Source organism: Gallus gallus, chromosome 4 (assembly GCF_016699485.2).
Source record: "Gallus gallus isolate bGalGal1 chromosome 4, bGalGal1.mat.broiler.GRCg7b, whole genome shotgun sequence".
Classification (NCBI taxonomy): domain Eukaryota; kingdom Metazoa; phylum Chordata; class Aves; order Galliformes; family Phasianidae; genus Gallus; species Gallus gallus.
In genome coordinates, this window is record NC_052535.1 from 62,653,052 (window position 1) to 62,674,829 (window position 21,778).

Here is a 21,778-nt window from a genome sequence, read left to right on the forward strand (position 1 = left end):
TTGTTAGATGAAATTGTGTTTAATTACAGTGCTAGGTACCAGGCCACACCTGAAATCAAGTGCATCAGTGCTACTGAGCAACATACCAAATCTACACGGAGATCATTCATTCCATTTTGTTTCCAATATAGTTTGTTCCAACACAACCTTTGCTTAATCCAGAATCTGCTTATCCAAAACAGAGTACAGGCTATAATTAGTTTTGTGTTATCACTTAAAAGTAACAAAATTTGTTCTAAAACATTTTGGCTTCAAGAAAAGACAGCTTGTGAATTTACTGACTATCTCCAATTACGAACTTCTTCAGTTTCCAAAGCTCTATCACCATTTATCTCAAACTCTTCCACAGATCAAGCCAAATCCATTTAAATTTCAAAATACAAAAGATATGAATTATGCTTTTATAAAAATGTAAAAAGCTAGTCAAAATTACATATTTAGATATTTAATCTTTGAAGAATGGGGTATAGCAGCAGGAACTTAAATATAATAAGAACTATCAACAATAAATACAAGAAATTAGTGCAAAGTTTGCAATAGAAGGATTCTTGAGTACAATGAGAATATAAAGAGACGTTCTAATTTGTACAAAAACAGTCCCAGCTCTGTATACAATCTCTTCTATAAATACAACCACATAAGATGAAATGCCTATTTGCAAATAATAGTTATTAAAAAGTGTGCTTTACTGGGTTTGTCACTCTTCTGTTGGCAGATGTCATTTGCAGGAAACCTGTAAAGACAGATTTCCATAATTAGATATATTAACTCCTCCAGAAACAGTGTTTTAAATTTTAATGAACAGGTGCGGCACACTTTATTCCCAAGCAAAGCATTATTAAAACCCGAGGCATTGCAACAAATCCGTTGCAGTTAGCAATCTGTGTGTAACAATGTGGTAGATTAAAAAAAAAAAGCTCACCAGAAATATTAAAACAGCAGTTTACCTATAGCGGAGCATGAAATTGGCTGTGCATTGATATTGCCTGTTGAAGTTTTTCTTCTTTGGCTCGTCTACAGTGGCAGAGCTGGAAAACAAGGGACAGGAGAGTCAACTCTGAAAGGAATTTTGCACAACACATGTTGCAGATTCTCTTTAATGACTTAGCTACTTTACAGAAGGGAAAGACCTGTGTACCTCCCTTCCAAACTTAAGAATGAACAACTGTGTATACTGATAACGTTACTCCATCCACAATGCATACATGAAAAACATTTCCTTTATTATGAAATGCACTTATCAGGTACCTTTAAAGAAAGTTGCATTATACACTAAGTTGCACTCATCATTGCACGAGCAGTGATTTTGAACCTGCAACTTACTTGGAGATAGTCATCAAAAGACTTGATTAGTTTAAGAACTTTAATAAATTAAGCATTACGTTATTCATTAAAACATGTCATGCTATATCAATTTCCCAAATTTAAAATTGTTTATACATCTGTGTTCCCTATAGCTACAGAGAATACAGGGAAAACTGGCACAAAATTACCTGCAAGAGCACAGGCAGGGGTTTAGTGGTGGAGATCTTTTCATTCTTGCCTTAAATATAATGCATCCAGAACGCTGATTCTATTTTAAATAGACTGAAACTTTTTCTGGAGCTTGCTAAAGCACCCTCTGAATCATAGCACTGCTCAAAGTCTGTCTTAATTTATTACCTATATTCTGTATAACTCTCAGATTAGAATGACTTGTATTTTATATACCGTTCTCTTTTCCATGAAGCTACTAAGAAAGTCATCTATTTCTGTTTTGCCTTCCAAGAAGTCTTCTGCAATAGTGTCAGATTCCTCTTCAGCTTCATGAGCAGCTACTTTAAGTCTGGCTTGCAGAGCACTTGGACTGCAACTCTAAGAAAATAAAAACTTCTATTAATACTGCACTGCCCATCTAAATCCACATTTCCAAGAAGAAAAAAAGATAGATAGCTATATAAATATGGGATATGTGAATAATACAGAATCACAGAATTGTAGGGGCTGGAAAGGACCTCTCTCTAGATATCATCTAGTCCAACCCCCCCGCAAAACAGGCTCCCTAGACCAGGTTGCACAGGTAGGAGTCCAGGATGGGTCTCGATCGTCTCCAGAGAAGGAGACACCACAACCTCTCTGGGCAGCCTGTTCCAGTGCTCCATCACCCTTACCACGAAGAAGTTCTTACACACATTTGTGCAGAACTTCCTATGCTTCAGTTTGTGGCTGTTTCTCCTTGTCCTATCGCTGCACAATGCTGAAAAAGTTTGGCCTCATCCCTTTGACCTCCCACACCTTAGATATTTATAGATATTGATGAGATCCCCTCTCAGTCTCCTTTTCTCAAAGCAGAACAGACCCAGGTTACTCAGTCTTTCCACATAACAGAGGTGCTCCAGGCCCTTTATCATCTTTGTGGCTGTACATTTTACTACATGAAAGTCTAAGTGACCAAATGGATCTCCCTCTCTAAGAAACAACACAGCGTGGAATTCAATGCCAGAAGCCAGTTCAACAGCATATACAACAAGCTGCACAAAGTAAGCATACACAATGAATCACAGAATTTAAGTTTCTACAGCAATAGTTTTAATCATTTCAATCAGGTACGTCTTTGCAAGTTTGCTATGTTAAATGGGTACAATTAATTAAACCCTTCTTTAAAAGTAATTTTACTCTTAAAACTCCATGCCACAGTACTCAAGAGCAGCTCTAAATGCTCATCATACCCCTTCCAACTTTGTTTCTACAGTACTGTAAGAAGAGCAGTGCAACCTTAACACTATTTTGCTCTCAAACTGGTTGGAACTTCATACCATTTTATTTCATCTTTGATGTGAATCTTGTTATTTCACATAAAATTAGAATCTAATCAGAATATTCTGTTTGGACAAAGATACAAGTCAAAACTTAAGTTCAGCGAAGCATTCTTAAGACAAAGAGATTATACCTCACTAAGTTCATGCTGTCTTTGCATCTTTTTTTCAAAGGCTGCTTTCATCTGTGTGAGTTGCTCATACTGAAAGAAAGAAGGAAGAATGTTTTCCTCCTGAAAAACCAAAATATTACAACTAATTTCTGAATAAGATTTTACTGTTCACTTACTTTATCCAACACTGTCTGTCTTTTTGCCTCTAGACTGGGCTCCAGCAACAAATTTTTTTCTGTAAAATAAAGTTGCTATTATTATTATTATTAAAGGATTTAGTTCTCAGAACACAGCCACAAATACTAATTTTTTTACATCTTACTTGCCAGCTCTTCAATGCTTTTCACTAACTCATCTCTGTCAGTAATGACTTGCTTCAGTTGTGGTAGATTCACAAACTGTTCCAGTAACACCTCCTCTTTCTCATTCATATTGGTCAGCTCTGATATACTACATTCAAACAGAAAGAAAACATACCTAAAGTTAAAAATAAGCATTACACGTAGAGTCTCTTATTTCTGTCAGAAGACAAAAGTTTGAGGAATTCACTGGGATTAGTGCAGATACAGCATGCTTGGCCTCAGCTTTTTACCTTTTCTCCTGGATTGCGAGCTCTATTATGCAGCAGTGTGCTTAAAAAGCTCCATATTAAGATGTATCCCATATTTCAAGCCTTACTTCAAAGCAGTTTTAATGCTACTGTGGTGGGCTGACCTTGGCTGCAATGGCACCTGGCAGCCAACTGCCCTTCACTCTGTTCCTTAGTAAAATGTGGGGAAAAAATAAGATGGGAAAGTACATGGCTTGAGACAGATACAGGGAGACTACCTACCAATTTCTGTCACAGGCCAAACACACTCAACGTGGAAAAAATATTTTAATCTAACGCTAATTGAGTTAGGTGGTGAGAAACAAAGATAAAAATTTGTTCCCTTCTCCCTAGGCTCAATTTCACTCTTTCATTCCCAACTTCTCACCCCCTTCCCATTCCCCAGGCAGTACAAGGGAAACGTGGGTTGCAGTCAGTCCTTAACACTATGCTCTGCAGCTCCCTCCTCAACTTTTTCCTCTGCTCCAGTGTATGTCCTCTCCATGGGCTGCAGCTCATGGCAGGAGAGCCTGCTAACGTGGGCTCTCTGCAGCAGCAGTCTCTTTCAGGGCATATCTACCTGCTCCATCACAGGGTCCTCCGTGGACTGCTTTGACGTGGTTCTCTGCAGGTAAATATTTGCTCCATGGTCCCTCCTGCACACCTTCTTCTCTTGACCTTGCTGTTCTCAGGACCCATACTTTCCCCACCTATCCCCACCCCCCACTCTCGGCTGCTTTTACAGCTCTTTGCTTTTTCTTAAAGATGTTTTCATAGAGTTGCCATCAGCTTTGCTGACTGGCTCAGCTGTCCTGTGGGAGGATAGCTGCTCTGCCTGGCACAGTGGCAGAACCTGACCCATTCTCACAGAGACCTCCGGTGTAGCACCTCATCTACCAAAGCCTTGCCACCTCTACCTGCTATGGCTGTGACTCGCTGTGACTGCATTACCACTCATGACTTTTAAATACACTTACGTTGCTGAGAAATCCTAACACTTTAACTACACCTCTCTCATACCCTGTACAAACTTTATGTTACATATTAAGGATGCTGCTAGAAGTTATAACTGACTTAGCTAAATTCAACGCAAGCTCTTCAGAAGGTGTTCAGGGAAACTAACAAACAAACAAGTTTTCATTGCCAAGGTCTTTTCCTTTTTGAAAGGATACTGACAATAGCCTATGATGACAGCATAAAGAAGCAAGGCCAGACAATGAATAAACTGACTTCCTAAAACTGTCAGAATTTGTAATTAATTAGTATTGTATCCAATCCCAGATAACTGATTCAGAAGACTGTCTCACTACACCTGAGGGAGTTGCTGAGAACAATAACTGACACAATTTTTGAAACATGATAAAACATATTTTGATGAAAATATTTGCATAATTAGTGTATGAATTATTCAGATAAGGAGGTGATTCACCCTGGGACAGCTGGCAACTTACCACTTGGATTTATCTAATCTAATCCTGCTGCATACAGTGAGCTGCTCACAGAGTAGTCCATTGTTTACCTTTTGCTACAGCCCAACCGTTTAAGAGAACATCATTTTTGAACTGGTTTCAAGTCCATTTCCCTGTCCCTTTTCTATCTTGAAATTTCCTCCTACTGTTTTAGCAGTGAACCCCTGAAGACAGCAGAATACTGACAGTTAGGAAAGCGGACGTAAATGCTTTTTTTTGTTTCTGGTGTTGAATCCTGAAGTATTGTTCCCATTGAGAAAACTTTAAAAAAGAAGCCCGCCTGAACACAAGACTGGCTCGCTTTCTCACTGTACAATTTTGGTAACTGGCTGTTGTCCTATTTATCATTACTACAAAGATATTTCTGTGATATATGCAGAATTATGACCAAAATCACACATAGCAGTAATTGCCTTTTAATGACTATGAAAAAATTATTTACCTCAGTTCCAAAAGTTCTGGAAAGGTATCAGGAACATCAGGCATCTTGTAAGTAAATCCGTTCTGGCCAACCTAAATGGAAGTTAAAAAATGATAAGCAGATTTTTAAAGAGTGATTTGTTGGTAGATAGCTTGATTAAGCCAAAACTGGAGGTGAATGTTCACCAGTAACAGGTAAAATAGGAAAAGTAGACAGCGACTGTAATGCTGTCTCCAAACAGAGAAAGTCTCAACTCAATCATCACAACAAAATACGAATGGATGTCTGAGGTGACATGTCAAAAAGAGTCAATTATGTAAGAAAAAAACATTGCATTTTGCTAAGTCATTAATTTCATAAGAGTCAAATGACCCAGGAAACACACAAGAGGAGTATAGCTCAGGGAACTGAAAACAGAGAAAAGAAACCGACATTCTGATTTCCTGTATGTCCTTCCCTCCTACCCCTCATTAAAATATTATAGAGAAGGAAAAAAAAAATATATATAAATGTCTTCAAAGGTAGAAATTTTAATTTCTACGGAACTGGAACTGTGTCTTCTGAGATGAGAGAAGCTTTTGTTTCTAAAGACAGAGTTTTATTCTTGTGATGAGTAAAAGCCTAAACATTTGGCTACCAATGCCTTTTTGGAAGGCACTCAAAAAAATCCCTCCAGACTGCAGGAGTTTGAGGAGTGTGCAAGTTTACACATTCAGATGCCATGAAGAGAAGCAGAAAAATGAGAAACTCTTCACATTCTACACATGAAGGCTTGACACTTCACACTGTTCACACCAGACAGCCTGTGGGCAGGAAATCCTGTATAGAAAAGCACTGCATTTTTCACATCTAGATTAACAGTCGCAGCTGCAGGGGAGAGTACAGCTCAAAAGTATATTAGCATAATTCCAGGTCACTGAAACTCAAAAAGAAACACGCGTGGCTCCAAGTTTGTTCTAAAAAAACCCTTCATCACAACCAGAATTAAAGTTTCATTTCCCAAGCACCAGCAAAACAATTCTTTGAGTTTTATGGCAACACCACATGTACCTTTCAGTGGACTTGCACCCAGTGTATGATAGCTTAAGCAGCAAATCTCAATACACAGACCTGAAGCACCATTTCTGCTGTTGGAACAGGCAGTGGCAGATCAGCAATCAAGCCATAAGAGGGAGCAGCAGGCTTGTCTGTAGTGTAGCTTGAAGAAACCGATTCAGAAGCAGGCACGGGTGCCATTGTTCTATTTGTTTCTTGAGGTGGGTATGGAGGAAGAAATGGAAACCCCTGAGGAGCATATGGAGGCATTCCAGCTGGTTTGCTGTAAAGGCTAAAACCAACAAAAACCATGGCCATCAGCAACCAGCTGCTTAGAGCACTTTTCTTATCATCTGTATTATAATTGCTAGGCCACAGACAAGACATACCATTGAATTTTCAAAAGACCAGGAACTTGGCATGTTCTGCTCACATTTACTTCTAACATAAAAAGAAATAGTTGTGCAACAAACACACAACTTTATTGAGCTATGTACTTGTAGAGCAGAAAAAAAAAAACACTCAATTCTAATAAAACAACTTCTCAAACACTTATTAAACATAAATTTAAATTACTTACATTTTAAAATCCTGAGAAATGCATGTGCCATTTGTTAGTTCTTGTTTTATATAATATAGAATTTAACAGATTTGACTACTTTCAAATAACATGATTTTTTTAATTCATAGCTGCAGCTTCATCTAATCCCAATATCACTGTCACCCATAAAAAGCACTGTTGTACAGACAAGGCTGCAATGTCTCATACTTTGCATATTGAGTATGATTATTTAAAACTGTAAAGTTACACATGCACAATGGAGAACTACCTCCAAGCCTGGGACATTATGAAAAATACAAAGCAACAACACTCAGGTGATGATGTAAAGCAAATTCAAGATTTTATCTATTGTATATACGAGTACATCTTCAAAAAAGAGAAGCACATAAAGTTTCATCAGCATATAAATCCAATCAGGTCGACTGTTTCTTCTCAGAATACTTTCTGCCACCAAGCACACACATCGGTTTGTGCAGACACAGCAGATATGTGTCTCCCAGTAAATTTACCACGTTATCCGCGCCCTCCTAATACTTGGTTTTATGTTTTTTCAAGTAACTTAATTATACACGATTACATATTAGCATCTTGATAGATACTTACTATGGAAACGATGTTGAACTAGGAGCCGGGACTGGTGGATTCTTCCAAAACTCATCCAGTAAACTTTGAATAATTTTTCCAAGATCCGAGTGCATTGTAAACTAGTATTAAATAAAAAGTAATTACTAAAGCTAGTTACAGAAGAGATATTCCTGAAATCTAGCAGTTATAAAATATGATGAACATGAACATTTACTACATCCACATGGCAATTCTGAAAGCCATTTCAGAAACGTGTTGCCTAACGTAAACTGCTTACGCACAGCCTCCAAGTGCTGCAAGTGGCAAAGCCACTCAGAACAGAAACTAAAAGTCTTTCTGCGTATCGCATTGTCAAAAGAGAATTAAGTACAAAATTTCTGATGAACAACAAAAACTTAATTAACGAGCTACGGTTAAAAAAAAAAACAACACAACATTTATGTAAGAGATCAAAAGCATAATTAGTTGCATCATTCAGGAAATGTCACTCTAAACAATCAAACAAAAGCAGGCCCCTCCCCCAACAACATCGTTGTTGATGGAGGGGAGAAAACAAAAAAAGAACAGCATATGAAAATCCTGCACAGTAGGGCAAAACTTTGGCATACTTCTAATGGGAGTAGAAGTATGTTGAGTTGTATGTAAGAAGTACGTTAGAGTTGAAAAAAGTAGGTAACAGAACAGTCTAAAAACATCTTTCTTACTAATTTGTGATACACTGTAGAGAAACTTGAACTGTGCTATCAGCACTAACAAGAAAAGAGACAGTCACTTCCTAACCTATCTTAATTTTAACTCTGTGGAATACTGAACTCATTAATAGTAGTAAGGAGAGAATGAACAGCAGTTTACTGAACAGTACTGAATCTTAGTTTTCAAACCAAGAACATTTGAGAGGGATTGGGATCAGCATTAGTCTTTCTCAAAAAACAAACAACAACAGAAGTACTGTCAATAATCTAACACGATGTATTAGAATTGCTATTAACCGTACATATATGTGGAAATACAAACTATACATACATTGTTTATTAATGGACCAGTCACATATACTCCCTGCTTGTCCATTAGGTGATGTCTCACAGGTGGGAAAACACTGATGACTGGTTTTTCCTGAGGAAACTGAGGCGGAAGCAAGCTGCAAATACAAGAATAACTGTTACTACACCCCATAAAGTGTGCTTTTAGAAGGCTTCTTATGCAAGGAAAAAGCACAGTAATTCACATAACCACACTCTTCTATGAAAAAAAGGTACAGAGATACAGCGTGGAGTACAAGAGAAGATTATTCAGCTACAAAATCAGAAGTCAGTAATGAAACTTCACAGAGATTAGAATACCACACTTTCATGGAACACAAGAGCATTTACTGAGAAGAGCTGTAGGATAACAGTGATGCAATTATGTCCACTGACAAAGGAGAAGCTATAATGTGTTGAGAATACTTTCACACAAATTGTATTACTCTAAAGGCAATGCAGCACAGCTTGCAAGAGTATCAGGTAAGTTAGCAAAACTGGGGGGCTGAGTAATAAATGTTATCAACATTTACCAAAGCAGAAGCACCCCCTCACCACAAGCAAATTCATAGGGTATATTACAACAAATCACTTTCAAACTCTGATCCAGAAGCTTCACCGTGGTAAGGAACTGAGCATGGCAAAATATAATTAGGCTTTGACCTGAGCATCTGCATCATGGACAGAGCAAGTTTCACTCAGATTACTAAGACTACTAAGGCAAATTGGGGCAGTAGTTCCTGAAATTAGTTATGAGATGGACCTCCTTATGTTCCATTACCATAATGGAACATAAAAAATACATATAATTTTTCAGACGTGCATTTAGAGAGATCCCATTCTACTTACATGTTAATATTAATTGTGAAGTTGTTTACAGTGAACGGCAGTCGATATTCCACATCTTTCTGAATTTCTGCAATGCTGTCAAAAAAGAAACTGTTAGCATCCAATTGATGTTCAATATGACAGCCTTGGTACCTATGCTCTAAAAACAGGCAAATCCTCAGATGTTTTCTATTTAGTTTGAAGGCCTTTTAAGAATAAAACTGAAAACACTGGAATAAGTTAATATGCTTCAGAATACTATATTGAATGCTGAAGATTAAAGAAAAAACTTCAAACCTCAGCATTATCACAAACAATACTAATACAGGCAGAGCAGTGGTGATCTGTCAACACTTCCAACTTATTTTATATCCTGTGCACAATAAGGTATTGCTACCTTGCCTACAAACCAGTGTATAAAGCACAAATGACACTGGCTGCTTCCTTAATACAATAATGAATTATTTAATAGGTATATTTTTGTCTGCATACACCAAGTTCTGTGTACTTACACTGATATTTTCAAGAACTTTTACCTGGAGAAAAGCTACTTGCCAAAAATTGAAGGCTCTAATCCAGGGGTAATCAGAGAGATTCCCCAAAACCATCAAGTGAAGAAACTTCTCACAAAAACGTATGAAACTGAATTCAAATGTGCTCCTTCTGAGAAAAATCTTTAAAAATCAGCTGCATTAGTAGAAAGGTGATTTCAATACCAAAACACACTATGATTTTATGCATAGCAAGAGTGCTTTGAAAGGTGGCATCCCAGAGAATGTAGAGGAGAAGGAGATTTTGCTTGGATGCATCATTACCTGACAACATAAACATACCTAGGCTGACATTGGGAAATAAAGGGCAGAAAATCAGCCTCATCTTATCATCTGAGTCAAACCAAAGCTTTCAAGCAGACTAGTTCCTCTGCCACATATGTTCCCTGCCTTCAACTGGTTACTAATATACTTCTCCACCGTAAGTTCCCATGTAAGCAGAGGGAACGCAGCTAGGATTGGTAATAATGACAGCAGGGTGCTCCTCAAAAGCCTCTTTGCCCCCAACTTCAGAAATACCCCTACATTCTCTGCCAGATACTCTCTGTACATTTACTTCTCCCCCCCCCCCCCCCCCCCCCCCCCAAAAAAAAACAACCACCGTTATCTGCAAATCTATGTTGATTACAGTGCTAGGCATGTTTTCTATTTATTTAAAGCATCATTTGCGCATGTAATTTACAACTCTAGCTTTCAGAGCTTCAGGAATAAAGACAGTAAGTTACAAATCCAGCTATGCACCACATGTCCCCCAGCCTGACTTTATCCCTCTCCCAAGAAACTCAGTATCCACTCTCTCTCTCTCTGAGGAAACTATCAGACATCAGCAACAAACAAACCAGGGCTGAAGGTTCTCCTCTGGTACACCAAGCACAGAAATCACCATTCTTTGTTCTTAACTGAAGGATTCTCACTGTAATCTCTCACACGTTCCTACCCTTTGGATGCTGGTATGTCAGCATCTCAACAGCCAGACACAAGATTGTTTCGAGACAGGTATATAAATGTGTTCCCCTCACTTGCACAGCCCATAAGAACTGGGGAAAGAGAGGAGAAGTGGGAGACAGACAACAAATGATCTCATTGTGCTGAAACCTTCCTCAAGGAAACTCTTGAACCAATAACATGAATTGTCTCTTTCCCAAGTGGAAATGGGTGCACTGGAAAAACTACACATTATTAATTTCGGCTAAAACAGCAAATACAAGAAAACTGTTGTTTGTTTTAAATAACAACTTGCTTCTCCGTACTAAAACAGAAAGGGCAGGAATATATGGCTTGGTAAGGCTGGCCCAACAGAAACATCCAGTTCAGTAAGGTGCTGCATACCCAGAGAGAAAACTTCTTAGAGGAGTGAGCCATCTTTCCAAAAATATTTGTGAAATTGGCTCTGAGCACACTTGAGTTCAAGGAAACAGCAGCAGTAAGCAATATTTTCATACTTGTGCCTCCCATGTGCTAACTCACAGTAGTTGTCTGCACCTAATAAGTCTGCAACCACAGTCAGTTGCTCTTTCACCCTTGGTGTCAGCTGAACACAACACAAAACGTTCTCTTTCCTTCTTATAAATTGTTTTTGGAGACCTCTATCAAACCATTTCAGGGGGACTGGCTTCCTCAGAAGCTTAATGACTGCTTACACGCTCACTGAAAACACAACTGGAGAGATATGAAGCGTGGATATCTTTGCAAAAGGATTTGAGCACAGTTAGCAGATTAAGAACACGTGAAACTGATTAGCAGTGCTGCCATCAGAAATTTCTCAGTATGAAGAAAGGTCTGTTGCTGTAAAATTGTGGCTGTTAAACAGGAGAAAACCACAACCACGCCTGCGGTGAGCATCCAGGGAAATCAAGCCCCCACTACAGCCCGCTCTCAATGAAGTAAAGCCGTGCCTCAGCAGAACAGCTCCCAGGGCCAGCAGGGTTGCCGTGCTGCTGCTGCTGCTAACGCGGCTTGAGTGACAGAACCTTTACACCGGATGTTTTATCCTTCGCTTTCAACAAGTACGCTCCTCTAACCCGTTCCCAGGAAACTCCCCCCGCCTCCCGGCCGCGTCCCGCAGAGCCGCTCCGCTCTCCCGCCCGGGCAAGCCGAGGGCCAGCAGGACCCGTCAGAGCTTCACACGGACAGCTCCGATCTCGGCCCGATCGCGGCCCGGGGGCGGCGGGAGGACCCTCCGGGGGCGAAGTCACGCCCAGGCCCAGATGGGGCTCCCGACCCGGCCGCGGCCACTCACGAGGCGTGCGCACCGCGCAGGGACTCGATCTGTCGCTGCTTCTGCTGCTGGAGACTGGTGAGGGCGGGCAGCGGCGCGGCGGACGAGGAGGCGCCGCCGCCCTTACCGAGAGGAAACAGCCAGTTCATGGCCGCACCGCGGCCCGACGGGCTGCCGGACACCGGCGAAACCTCGGCCCGGTCTCCTCGTGCGCATGCGCACTTCGCCGCCACCGCCTCCCCCCTCCCTCCTTCCGCGGCCGCGCTCCAGCTGCGTCATCGCCGCGCGCCGCTCCGTCAGAGAGGAAGGCGGGGCGAGGGGGAAGCGGGGCGGAGCCACCGACGATTGGCGGCCCCGCGAGCGGCGGCGCGGGAGGGCGTCGGCGCGGCGGGGTGAGGTGAGGGGGGAAAGGTCGCGAGGCGGCGCGCGGCGATGATGTAATGGCTTTGTGCGGCGGGCGCTGCGCTCTCTGCGTGTTGCGCGCCCACTCGCGGCTCCGGGGCGGCGGGGGCCGCGGGGGCCTCGCAGGACCTGGCCCGGCCCCCCCGCGGCCCAGCGTGTGAGTGAGGGGCGGGCGGGGAGCGACGGGGGGCCGGGCCCTGCGGTTCTCCCCTGGAGCCGCGCCCCGCTAGGCCTTGGCCCGCGGACGCGGCGGGGCTGCGGCCCTGAGGCGGCCCAGGGGCTCAGGAGGCCTTGGGGAGCCCGTGCGGCCTTCTGGGGGTGCCCCCGGCACCGAGGGGGGCGAGGGAGCGGCTGGTTGGGCGGGCGCGGAGGGCGTCGCGTTGTTCTGTTGCGGGGAAAGGGCTTGGAGACTGCTCGGAGTGCATGGGAGGCCTCGTCTCTGTGGGGATGCGCCTGGCAGAACGGCGGGGCCGTGTCCGTGCGCGTCCCGCGGTGCCTGGTTCCGCGCTCGGGAGGAGGGGGGTCGTGCCCCCGGGATCGAAAAGCGTGATCTCTGCTCGGTGCGGTGCCCCGACCCGTCGCCCGTTGGCACTCGGCGGCTCTCCGAACGCGACGTAACGCTGGGAGGCGCTTTGCCGCTTTGCTTCGTGCCGCACGCAGCCGTGGAGCCTGAAGGAGCGCGTTCCTCTGACCCACTTGTGGGCCCGGGTGTCTTTTTGATCCGTTGTACTAGAAAGGCTTGCCAGCGGACCTGGCTTTTTGCACCGAGTACAGTTACCAGCGGAATTCTGAGGGTTTTATTTTGGGGTAAGAAATTAATGTAACTGAAACCCACGTGGTTCTGGTGGCTCTGCTGTGCTGTGGTGAAGTGCTGAAGGGTGAAGCCTGTACCTGCTGTTAAAGCATCTTTTCCTGATAACTGACAAATAAAAACTTAATGCTTTCTTTGTCTCTTAGGTAAAAAAGGAAAGTAAGGTTATCTTTATGAAACCGATCCTCAGTCAAGTGTAACTTTTGATGTATGGTCTTTAAAGCCCCCCACTATGCCAGCAGCTACCGTAGACCATAGCCAAAGAATCTGTGAGGTCTGGGCTTGTAACTTGGATGAAGAGATGAAGAAAATTCGTCAAGTTATACGGAAGTATAACTATGTAGCTATGGTAAGTAAACACTTGATGTTTATCTCAAAAGTTCTTGTAAAAAAGCGTGATGATCTTTTCTGATGTCAGTGAACTTGATGCTAGTAAAAGTGTTCTTCCACTTTTATTGGAGTGGAAATCTTAATGCATAAGTGTTAAGACCCCCATCTGTTACCACTTTAAAGCTGTGTTTGCACATGGTTTTCTTTAGCTATGGAATTTTTTGATACTTGAGATGTTTGATTAAAAACAGGAAGTGTGAAGTTCTATAGGTGTCTCCTACTGAAGTTTTGCTTCTCTCTTTACAGGATACAGAATTTCCAGGAGTAGTTGCAAGGCCTATTGGAGAATTCAGAAGCAATGCAGACTATCAATACCAATTATTACGCTGCAATGTAGATTTGCTAAAAATAATTCAGCTAGGACTGACGTTTATGAATGAGCAAGGGGAATACCCTCCAGGAACTTCAACTTGGCAATTCAATTTTAAATTTAATTTAACGTGAGTTTTACATCTCTATACTTTTGGATGCATGTTTCTGATTCAGTGAAAATTTTGGTTGTAAAAGTTACAACATATTTTTAATCTACTGACTGGAATCCTTTATGTGAGGGGAACTTCTGTCAGCTAAACGTATGCACTTTATTCCCTTATTTCAGTGTAGTCTGTCTTGTGGAGATTTCTGTTCTGGATTCTTCTTGTTAACATATTAACAAATGCAAGCTGTTTTTTTTTTATGGTCTGTCAGAGCAGTGTTTTGGCCTTCATTTCAGAACATATTTTGTATTAGTGATAAACCTTCAAGTATGAATGTGATTTGTCCAGTGGGCTGAGATGCCTAAATAAGGTTCTGATTACATCTGGCAGTACTTGACAAGGTTGCTAAAGCAGCTACTGCACCATCTTGACTTTTTCCATAAGTAGGCATAATTGATCTGACAGGTTCTCATGTGGCCTGATAAAAGTATCAGAGCAAACACTTCTCAAATTTATATTTGTTGAAGTGTTGGGGATTTTTGGCAGTGTTTTGGGCTGATCATTGAAATGCTCAATATACGTGAGTTAAAATTGCAGCCTACAAAGGAAGCCCAGAGAACAAGCCTTTGATTGCTATGAAGAAAATCTGCTGCTGTCCCTCTTAATCTTAATACTTTTCTAAACAAGTAATGCTTGTCACAAATAAGTTTAACCTGAAGAATGACATGCTCGTTTTAGTTTTGTTTGAAGCATCTCTTGAAAGAAAAGGAAGTGCAGATTTGATATTTTGGTATCTCTAAACTTGGCTGTGTGAGTGCTGCATGGAAGATATCTGTTAGAAGAACACGCTAAAGATGCTGAGTACAGTAGAAAGAGGAGGAGGGATGAATTAATAACTTCCAAACTGTCTTCTGGGAAGAAGAGCCTGGGTTATGTTTTATTCATTTTCTAAGTTTCTACGGTCTACTAATATCAAGCATCTGAAAACAAAAGTAGTTTTCCATTCGTTTGTTTCAGATGCTGCACAGATAAGAAGGTTTAGTAAAGTAGTATCTAGGTTGTCATTCAACTGACTTGTTGCTAGTTCATTTGGTGGGGGGGGGGGAAGGGGAGGGTTTATACAAAATGAAATATGTGCTGCATAAAACATGAACATTTTGAATAGGTATGCCAAAATGGTTTTTGTGTGTGTTCCTAAACTTCCTTTTGGGAAGTGGCACTGTTCCAAGTTTTCTGCTTCTAAAGCAAAGCGGCTGTTGACTTTTCCTAGAAGAAGGTTTGGGGATTTTTTTTGTGTTATTTCAACCATTTCCTGTCACTGTATATTTTTAAAGAGCATAAATGTTTCTATAAACTAACTATCCACCTGATTTGTGCAGAGGAATAAACTAGAAACAAACTTTTATTTATTTATTTAGAGCACGATAGGCATGTTTGTTTTGGATGGGCTCTTTAATGTGTTATGGAAATGGACAGGTGTTGGGAAGCTGATGCCTTAAAGCTGGAGAACTAATGAGCAGCTGTGTGGGAGAGAAGGAAAAAAAGATATAACACCTCCTTAGAATGTATTTCTCTCTTGATGAGTTATGACTTGCTATTCGGAATAAGAAATATAAGTCTGCAGCTGAACCTAGTAGTCCAGTTTGATCTACTGGATCATCATATCTGTTTTATTTCTTGAGTTTTTTTCCCCATTAAAATGGAGAACTATGTGGTGAAGAGACTTTGTAAGAACACTATGCTGTAGACAGTAATATGAATAACATCTAAGTAGATCCAGCTTTGCATTTTTTTTTCCATTAACTGTTTTATATATTTCAGTGATTTTGAAAATCATACTTTACATTATACTTTCAAAGCTTTATCCATTTCATTACAAAATACCCAAACGTTCACAAAAATGGGGGTGGTAAATGGAACAAATGCAGAAATAAAAGGGGTCAAGTAAGGCATATTAGAATTTTTTTCCTTCCCTGTTAAACTATAGGTTCAAAATCTGTCTGTTAAAGAGAAGTTGAAGTTGATGATTTAGAACAAAAACGATTGTCTGAATTTCAAGAGTTGACTTACTGGGGCAAATACTGAATTTCTAATTGTAATGCGGGGTTTTGATGAACGTGTCTGAATATTCATGCAAGTTTAAATTACAGATAGCAGGAAGTGGATGGAAAACAGAACAAATACAGCACTGGAATTTGGATCTTGATTTTTTTTTTTTAATTCTGTGCTATAGCAGTGTCAGTGCTCCAACTATTTTGTTACACAAGATCTGTTACCTTAAACTGTAAGGTAACTGTATTTTTACATGTACTTTCCTCTGTAGAGTCTGCAAAAGAAGAGTTCTGTGTAATGAGAAGAGGAGCAGGAAGTAGATTTTTGTGAAGGAGACTGGAATGGAGGTGCTAGGAATAACGAACTGCTAATGAAGGTTAACAAAAGCTAGGAAAAGTGGTCATTTTCATAATAAACATGAAACAAATTCAAGTTGTTGCACCTATATTGCTTGTAAAGTCTGTGTAATGAATAGGGAGGGAGGAAATTTACCAAATTTATAATCAGTGAGGTCTGCAGATTGTAAAAATGTTTTTCTCTGTTTTTAGAGAAGATATGTATGCACAGGACTCTATTGAACTGCTAACAACATCTGGTATCCAGTTTAAAAAGCATGAGGAAGAAGGAATTGAGACGCAATACTTTGCAGAACTGCTTATGACATCAGGAGTTGTACTATGTGAAGGAGTCAAGTGGCTTTCATTTCACAGGTAAATTTTGCGTGTTAAGTAATTGAGTTGTCTGTTTTGATAATGGGTTTTATGTCTCCTGTTTTAAGCAGCGTACATCTGCTGGTGTATAGCATATTTTGATTGGTAAGACTTAAAAAGCTATTTCCACTATGTATGGTATTGTTGTGTGTTAGAAAAGTAGAGGGTATGGAATGGTAATGGCATAGATAGTGGCTTTTTAACAGCAAAACTGTAAGCAAACAATGCATGGAACTCCTAGACCAGCAGGTGGCATTGTGTCTTTAATATCGCACGTGTACATAATAGTACACATATAGTACGTAGTGTACTATATATGCTGTGGTGTATAGTAGCAGTGATTAAAAACAAACTATTTGTAAGCAGTTCTTGAGCAAATATGGTTTGTTCCATGGGAAATACCACAGAATTATTAAAGATTTTTATGGAGCAGTGTTATATTTGTTGTAAATCTGTTAATAAGGGCAGACGAAAATTCTTCAGCTTAGGAGAGCCCTGGTAGAAGTCTTAATTCTTAATCGTAGCAGCAGCAGTGAATATACTTTACCATTAATTCCGTCACAGGAATATATTTTCCAAGTAGAAATAGAAATGAGAATGCCAAAACTCTGTGACTCTGTCAAGATATGAAGACAAGCTGAGAAAGCTGGGGCCCTTCAGCCTGGACAATAGAAGGCTCTGGGGCGGGGGGAACCTTCCAGTACCTGAAGGGGGCCTATAGGAAAGCTGGAAAAGGGCTTTTCGTAAAGGCATGTAGTGACAGTACAAGGGGAGATGGTTTTAAACTGAAAGATTTAGACTAGATATTAGGAAGAAATTCTTCACTTTGAGGGTGGTGAGACACTGGAAAGGGTTGCCCAGTGGGCTTGTGAATGCCCCCTCCCTGGAAGCCAGGCTGGATGGGGCTCTGAGCAGCCTGGTTTAGAGGGAGGTGCCTATAGCAGCGGGTTGGAACTAGATGATCTTAAGGGTCTTTCCAACTCAAATCGTTCTATGATTTTACAATCTTCTGTTAATAAGACTTAAACCTTTAAAACTTAGGCCTCAGTAATTCCATGGTCAGCTAAATGCCAGGGATAGCTTGCACTTTTTACAGGCAACTGTGAGTTTAGAGGCTTATTGCTATGTAATGAGTGTAAGTTGGCATCTTAAATGTTGTCTGCTAAGCAAGTCAACAAAAGTAGAATAAGTTTTTTAGCTGAAAACTGGATGTTTCTTTGCAGTCATGTTCATGTTTATCATGTATGCTACATTGGTGGGTGGTTATATGTTTGTTGTCAAAACTAGGGAGGAAACAACAGACCAAATTCTTTATTCTTAACTGTTAAATATTAGAGGAGAGAAAGACGCCTGAGTTATTTAATCAGAAGCATTTAAGTCATTAAGGAACTGAAAACTAAGGCTTGCTTTGGCAACGAACATAAGATAGAAAACGTAGAAAATTGTACATAACAAGGAAAGTAATTGTATACTTTCCCTTGTGGAAAGAAAAATGAAGAACGAAACTACACAGGTGTTCCATCTGAATAGAAACTTAAATGAAGATGCTTTCTCTTTGGGGCTTAGAAAGGCATGTTGTTATACATCTTGATGCCTAGCAAAGCCATGGTGCTCTGCATGTGACTTAATGGCCTTAGGCTAAGATTCAATGAAGTTCAAAAGATTTCTATAGATAATTTTATATTTAAATTTATATAATGCTTATATATATATAAGCATTTTGGGTAGGGCTGTTAAAAACTCAGATCTGATTGTCTGTAACTACTAAACAATATTGTTTAGTAGAAACACTTGTCCAGTTAGACTGTCTTTCATATAAAAAAGCATCTGTAAGTATCCTTGTTGCCTATTATGCTTACGGTGTCTTCCATTTGGGGCTGTCTCTGCCTATGTTATATCCCCTCTCCTGAATAATCTTACTTTCTATGTCTTTCAACTACAACAGCAGCTTGGGGAAAATAATGGAATAAGAATGCTGTTAACTGTTTCAAAATAACCACAGATGCTAAATGGATGTTGAATTAACTTTCTTTCCGCATCTTAAAGCCACTGTTATGTGCAAATTTGTAATTGACACTTGACAACAGCAGAATAACTTGGATAGTTCAGAAGAGCTGAGGTACATGTTAGGCCTGCAACCTGTGTATCAACAGGCATTGCCACGTAGAAGCAACTACAGCTACAAAGTGTTGTTCTGGTGTTAACTTTAAGGATGCAATGTAACCTGTATTAGCAAAAGAGTGCACTAGTGCCACTTGTGCACTGGATATTCTTTTTAAAATATAGCTTTTTTTGATTGTGATTGATGTGATGTGTACTACCATCAGTGACACTACACTGATGGTAGTACAAACTGCAGTAATGGGATGTTTAGCAGTTTGCGTCAGGTTTTTGGGATAGTTTTAATAATGTTCATTTGCATCTGCTAAAAAGCGTATCTCTTGTGGACTTCGCTGAAAATGTCTTTAGAAATCTTCTTAAGACATCCTCTTAATTCCCTTTGCCAAATGCTGAATGTCCACAACTCTGCTGATAGTGTTTAAAGGCTTTTGCATTTGACAGAGCATGTTGATGTGAAGCAGAAAACCTTGGAGTAATGGGTGAAATTCTGAGGATGGTGAAGTTTTGCTCAACTATGAAATGAACATGGGTCACTAAACGTGCTGCATAGAATAGTGCGCGGTTATATCTTTGATTATGTTCTATTAGTATAAACTTGAAACAGCATGACAGCTCAGCTGAAGCTTTGTTTCATGTAGGCACTCTATGCATTAATTCTTAGAATAGTGAAAAGTTTGTACTTGGTAGTTGCTGACTATGCTGTTGCTTCTGGTTTTTCAAAATGCTTTTATTATTGCTAACGCCCCAAATTTTTAAGTCTCTTAGCACAGTGACTGAGGAGGAAATACTTCTTAGAGTGAGAGGTTACCTGTTTTGGTTTTGTTTCATTTTCCATTCTTCTTCAATTTCCTGGAACTCTTGTGTAATTTTTTTTTCTAAGGTAGTAGCTTCTGAAATAGGTTTCCCTGCATGCTTTCTGTCTGCATTTGATGTAGTTGCCTTGGCATCCTGACCTACTGGCAAATCTGTAGTTTTGCTAGGCATGACTGAAAGTTTTTCACTCTCACCAATTTTCACATACTGCAGCTTCATGGGAGACTGTATTAAATGTTTAGTGTATTAAAATTTGAGTTGGTGAGAGAAAAATGGGAGGCCCTGAACTTAAGTCAAGAGACTTGTGGATATTTAGCAGTCTAGCCAGTTATAAAACAATAGCTCACATTCTGTTCTCGGGTGTTTGGTTTGCTGATGTAGTGAAGCCTATGTGCAGTCTTCTTGATATTCCTTGGGAGGTACTGTGGATGTGTCTCTTAGCTTAAATGTTTTCTGGGAAGCTGGGAAGTTCCTAGCCATTGCATTTCATTAATAATTTATGTCTAACTGCTTTTAGTAGAACTTGTTGGCTCACTTCTATATGAATATATAGCTAGTTATACAATGGAGTAAAGCTTTTTCAGCCCTGTCAGGTATGATTTGTTTCAGCGCCTGTTGGTGCTTGGGTAGAGTTCATTGTTAATTGTCTATCTGATTTTTCTTTTTTTTTTTTTCCTTTGGGTAACGAGTGAAAGGAACATAGTCACATTTGATCTTCTCTTGATAGTTGTTGTTGCCTACAGCTGTCCACGTTGATTGAAAAACAGTGGTTGTAAGAGTGCTTATGGTGCTGCATAGCTCCAGGGATTGCAGCTAGCTGCACTTCCGAACTTTAAGTGATTGTATTAGAAATAGTGAAAGCTTTTTAAGAAAGGAAGCTTCCCTGCTCCAGGGTATAAACCAACCACTAATTGCCTGTTAAAGTATTAGAAGAAAACTTTACTAATGAGCAGGTAATTACATAATTGCTCACTGTGAGCCTTCTTACCCTTCTGTTAGCAGTCAGCAGTGGCCACTTGAAAATATTTGAACTAAATGTATCTTAGCCTTGAAATGGAATGACAGTTCTTACATCTTTGTAAGTTCAGATAACTGGAGCATATCAAACCCCAGAAGTATACTAACAAAATTATGAATGCCTTGATATTGCATCGTGATTAGTGATGTGTGGTTTTCTGATTGTTGTTACAAGCACAACAGGAGTAAGTATAAGCAGCTGGAACTTTCAGGAATGTAAGAGAGAACTTGGTTGAGCTGACTAAAACTAGCTTGTGCTTAGGATCCATGAAAAGATATCTAACAAGTGCTGCCATGTAACGGAAGGGTAATTCAGTTAAACAAATTCACCGTTCACATATTGTGTTCAATTTTCTGTGTGAGGATTCCAAAATGAATGTATCTACAACAATCTCTGGAGAAAAATTTTCTTATCATGATTGCAAAGTTGTTATAGACTGCTCCTTCTCAATACAAATACTAAATGAATCCTTTGACTACTCTTACAGTATTTTCTTCCCATAGAAATTGGAAATGTTTTCTAGTAGTCCAGTAATATAATTTGTTTAAATCAGGGTGAGCACAAGTATTGTTTTCATCTCTGGAAAATTTTTGATACAGCTGTTATATTTGAGTGACAAGAAAAACAGATGTCAGAAACTCATTGAGTTTACAAATATCCTCTGTAGTCTCTAGAGGATTAAGAGTCTACTTAATCCTGAGCAGTTTTGTTTGTTTTCTTTTACTGATGGGGCTTTTTTTTTTTTTCCACCTTGTTCCATGAAGGGCTACCCTTCTGTCATAGGTGATCTAATACAATAAAGCTTCCAAGCTTTTGTTTTGATAGTATGCAACAGGTTTTTACATCCTAAGACTGCACTG

The 21,778-nt window shown here is 40.1% G+C and overlaps 2 protein-coding genes across 9 annotated transcripts in view; one reads left to right on the plus strand and one right to left on the minus strand.

Annotated features, from left to right (window-relative positions):
* On the minus strand, positions 1-12,410 carry VPS37A (VPS37A subunit of ESCRT-I). Of its 5 annotated transcripts, none has more exons than XM_040699411.2 (12): positions 12,313-12,410; positions 9,438-9,512; positions 8,593-8,707; positions 7,588-7,688; positions 6,498-6,714; positions 5,409-5,479; positions 3,231-3,358; positions 3,085-3,143; positions 2,930-2,998; positions 1,711-1,854; positions 948-1,028; positions 1-733 (listed from the first exon to the last, which is right to left on the minus strand). In XM_040699411.2, the coding sequence occupies exons 1-11, from the start codon at positions 12,399-12,401 to the stop codon at positions 948-950; spliced, it is 1,149 nt and encodes a 382-aa protein (XP_040555345.1). In that variant the 5' UTR covers positions 12,402-12,410; the 3' UTR covers positions 1-733. The 5 variants fall into 5 exon arrangements, with proteins under 5 accessions (XP_040555345.1, XP_040555346.1, XP_040555347.1 ...); XM_040699412.2 differs by having other exon boundaries at positions 923-1,028; XM_040699413.2 differs by having other exon boundaries at positions 12,220-12,410.
* The window catches only part of CNOT7 (CCR4-NOT transcription complex subunit 7), a 20,960-nt gene continuing 11,176 nt past the window's right edge, over positions 11,995-21,778 (plus strand). The window contains exons 1-4 of one of the 4 annotated variants that reach the window (XM_046940173.1): positions 11,995-12,582; positions 13,622-13,747; positions 14,035-14,228; positions 16,805-16,966. In XM_046940173.1, coding sequence (XP_046796129.1) covers positions 12,400-12,582; positions 13,622-13,747; positions 14,035-14,228; positions 16,805-16,966 — 665 coding nt within the window. In that variant the 5' untranslated portion in view covers positions 11,995-12,399. Of the gene's footprint in view, positions 12,583-12,603; positions 13,395-13,544; positions 13,748-14,034; positions 14,229-16,804; positions 16,967-21,778 lie in introns of those variants that run through there. The other 3 variants (NM_001006454.2, XM_025149692.3, XM_015285436.4) reach the window with 3 other exon arrangements.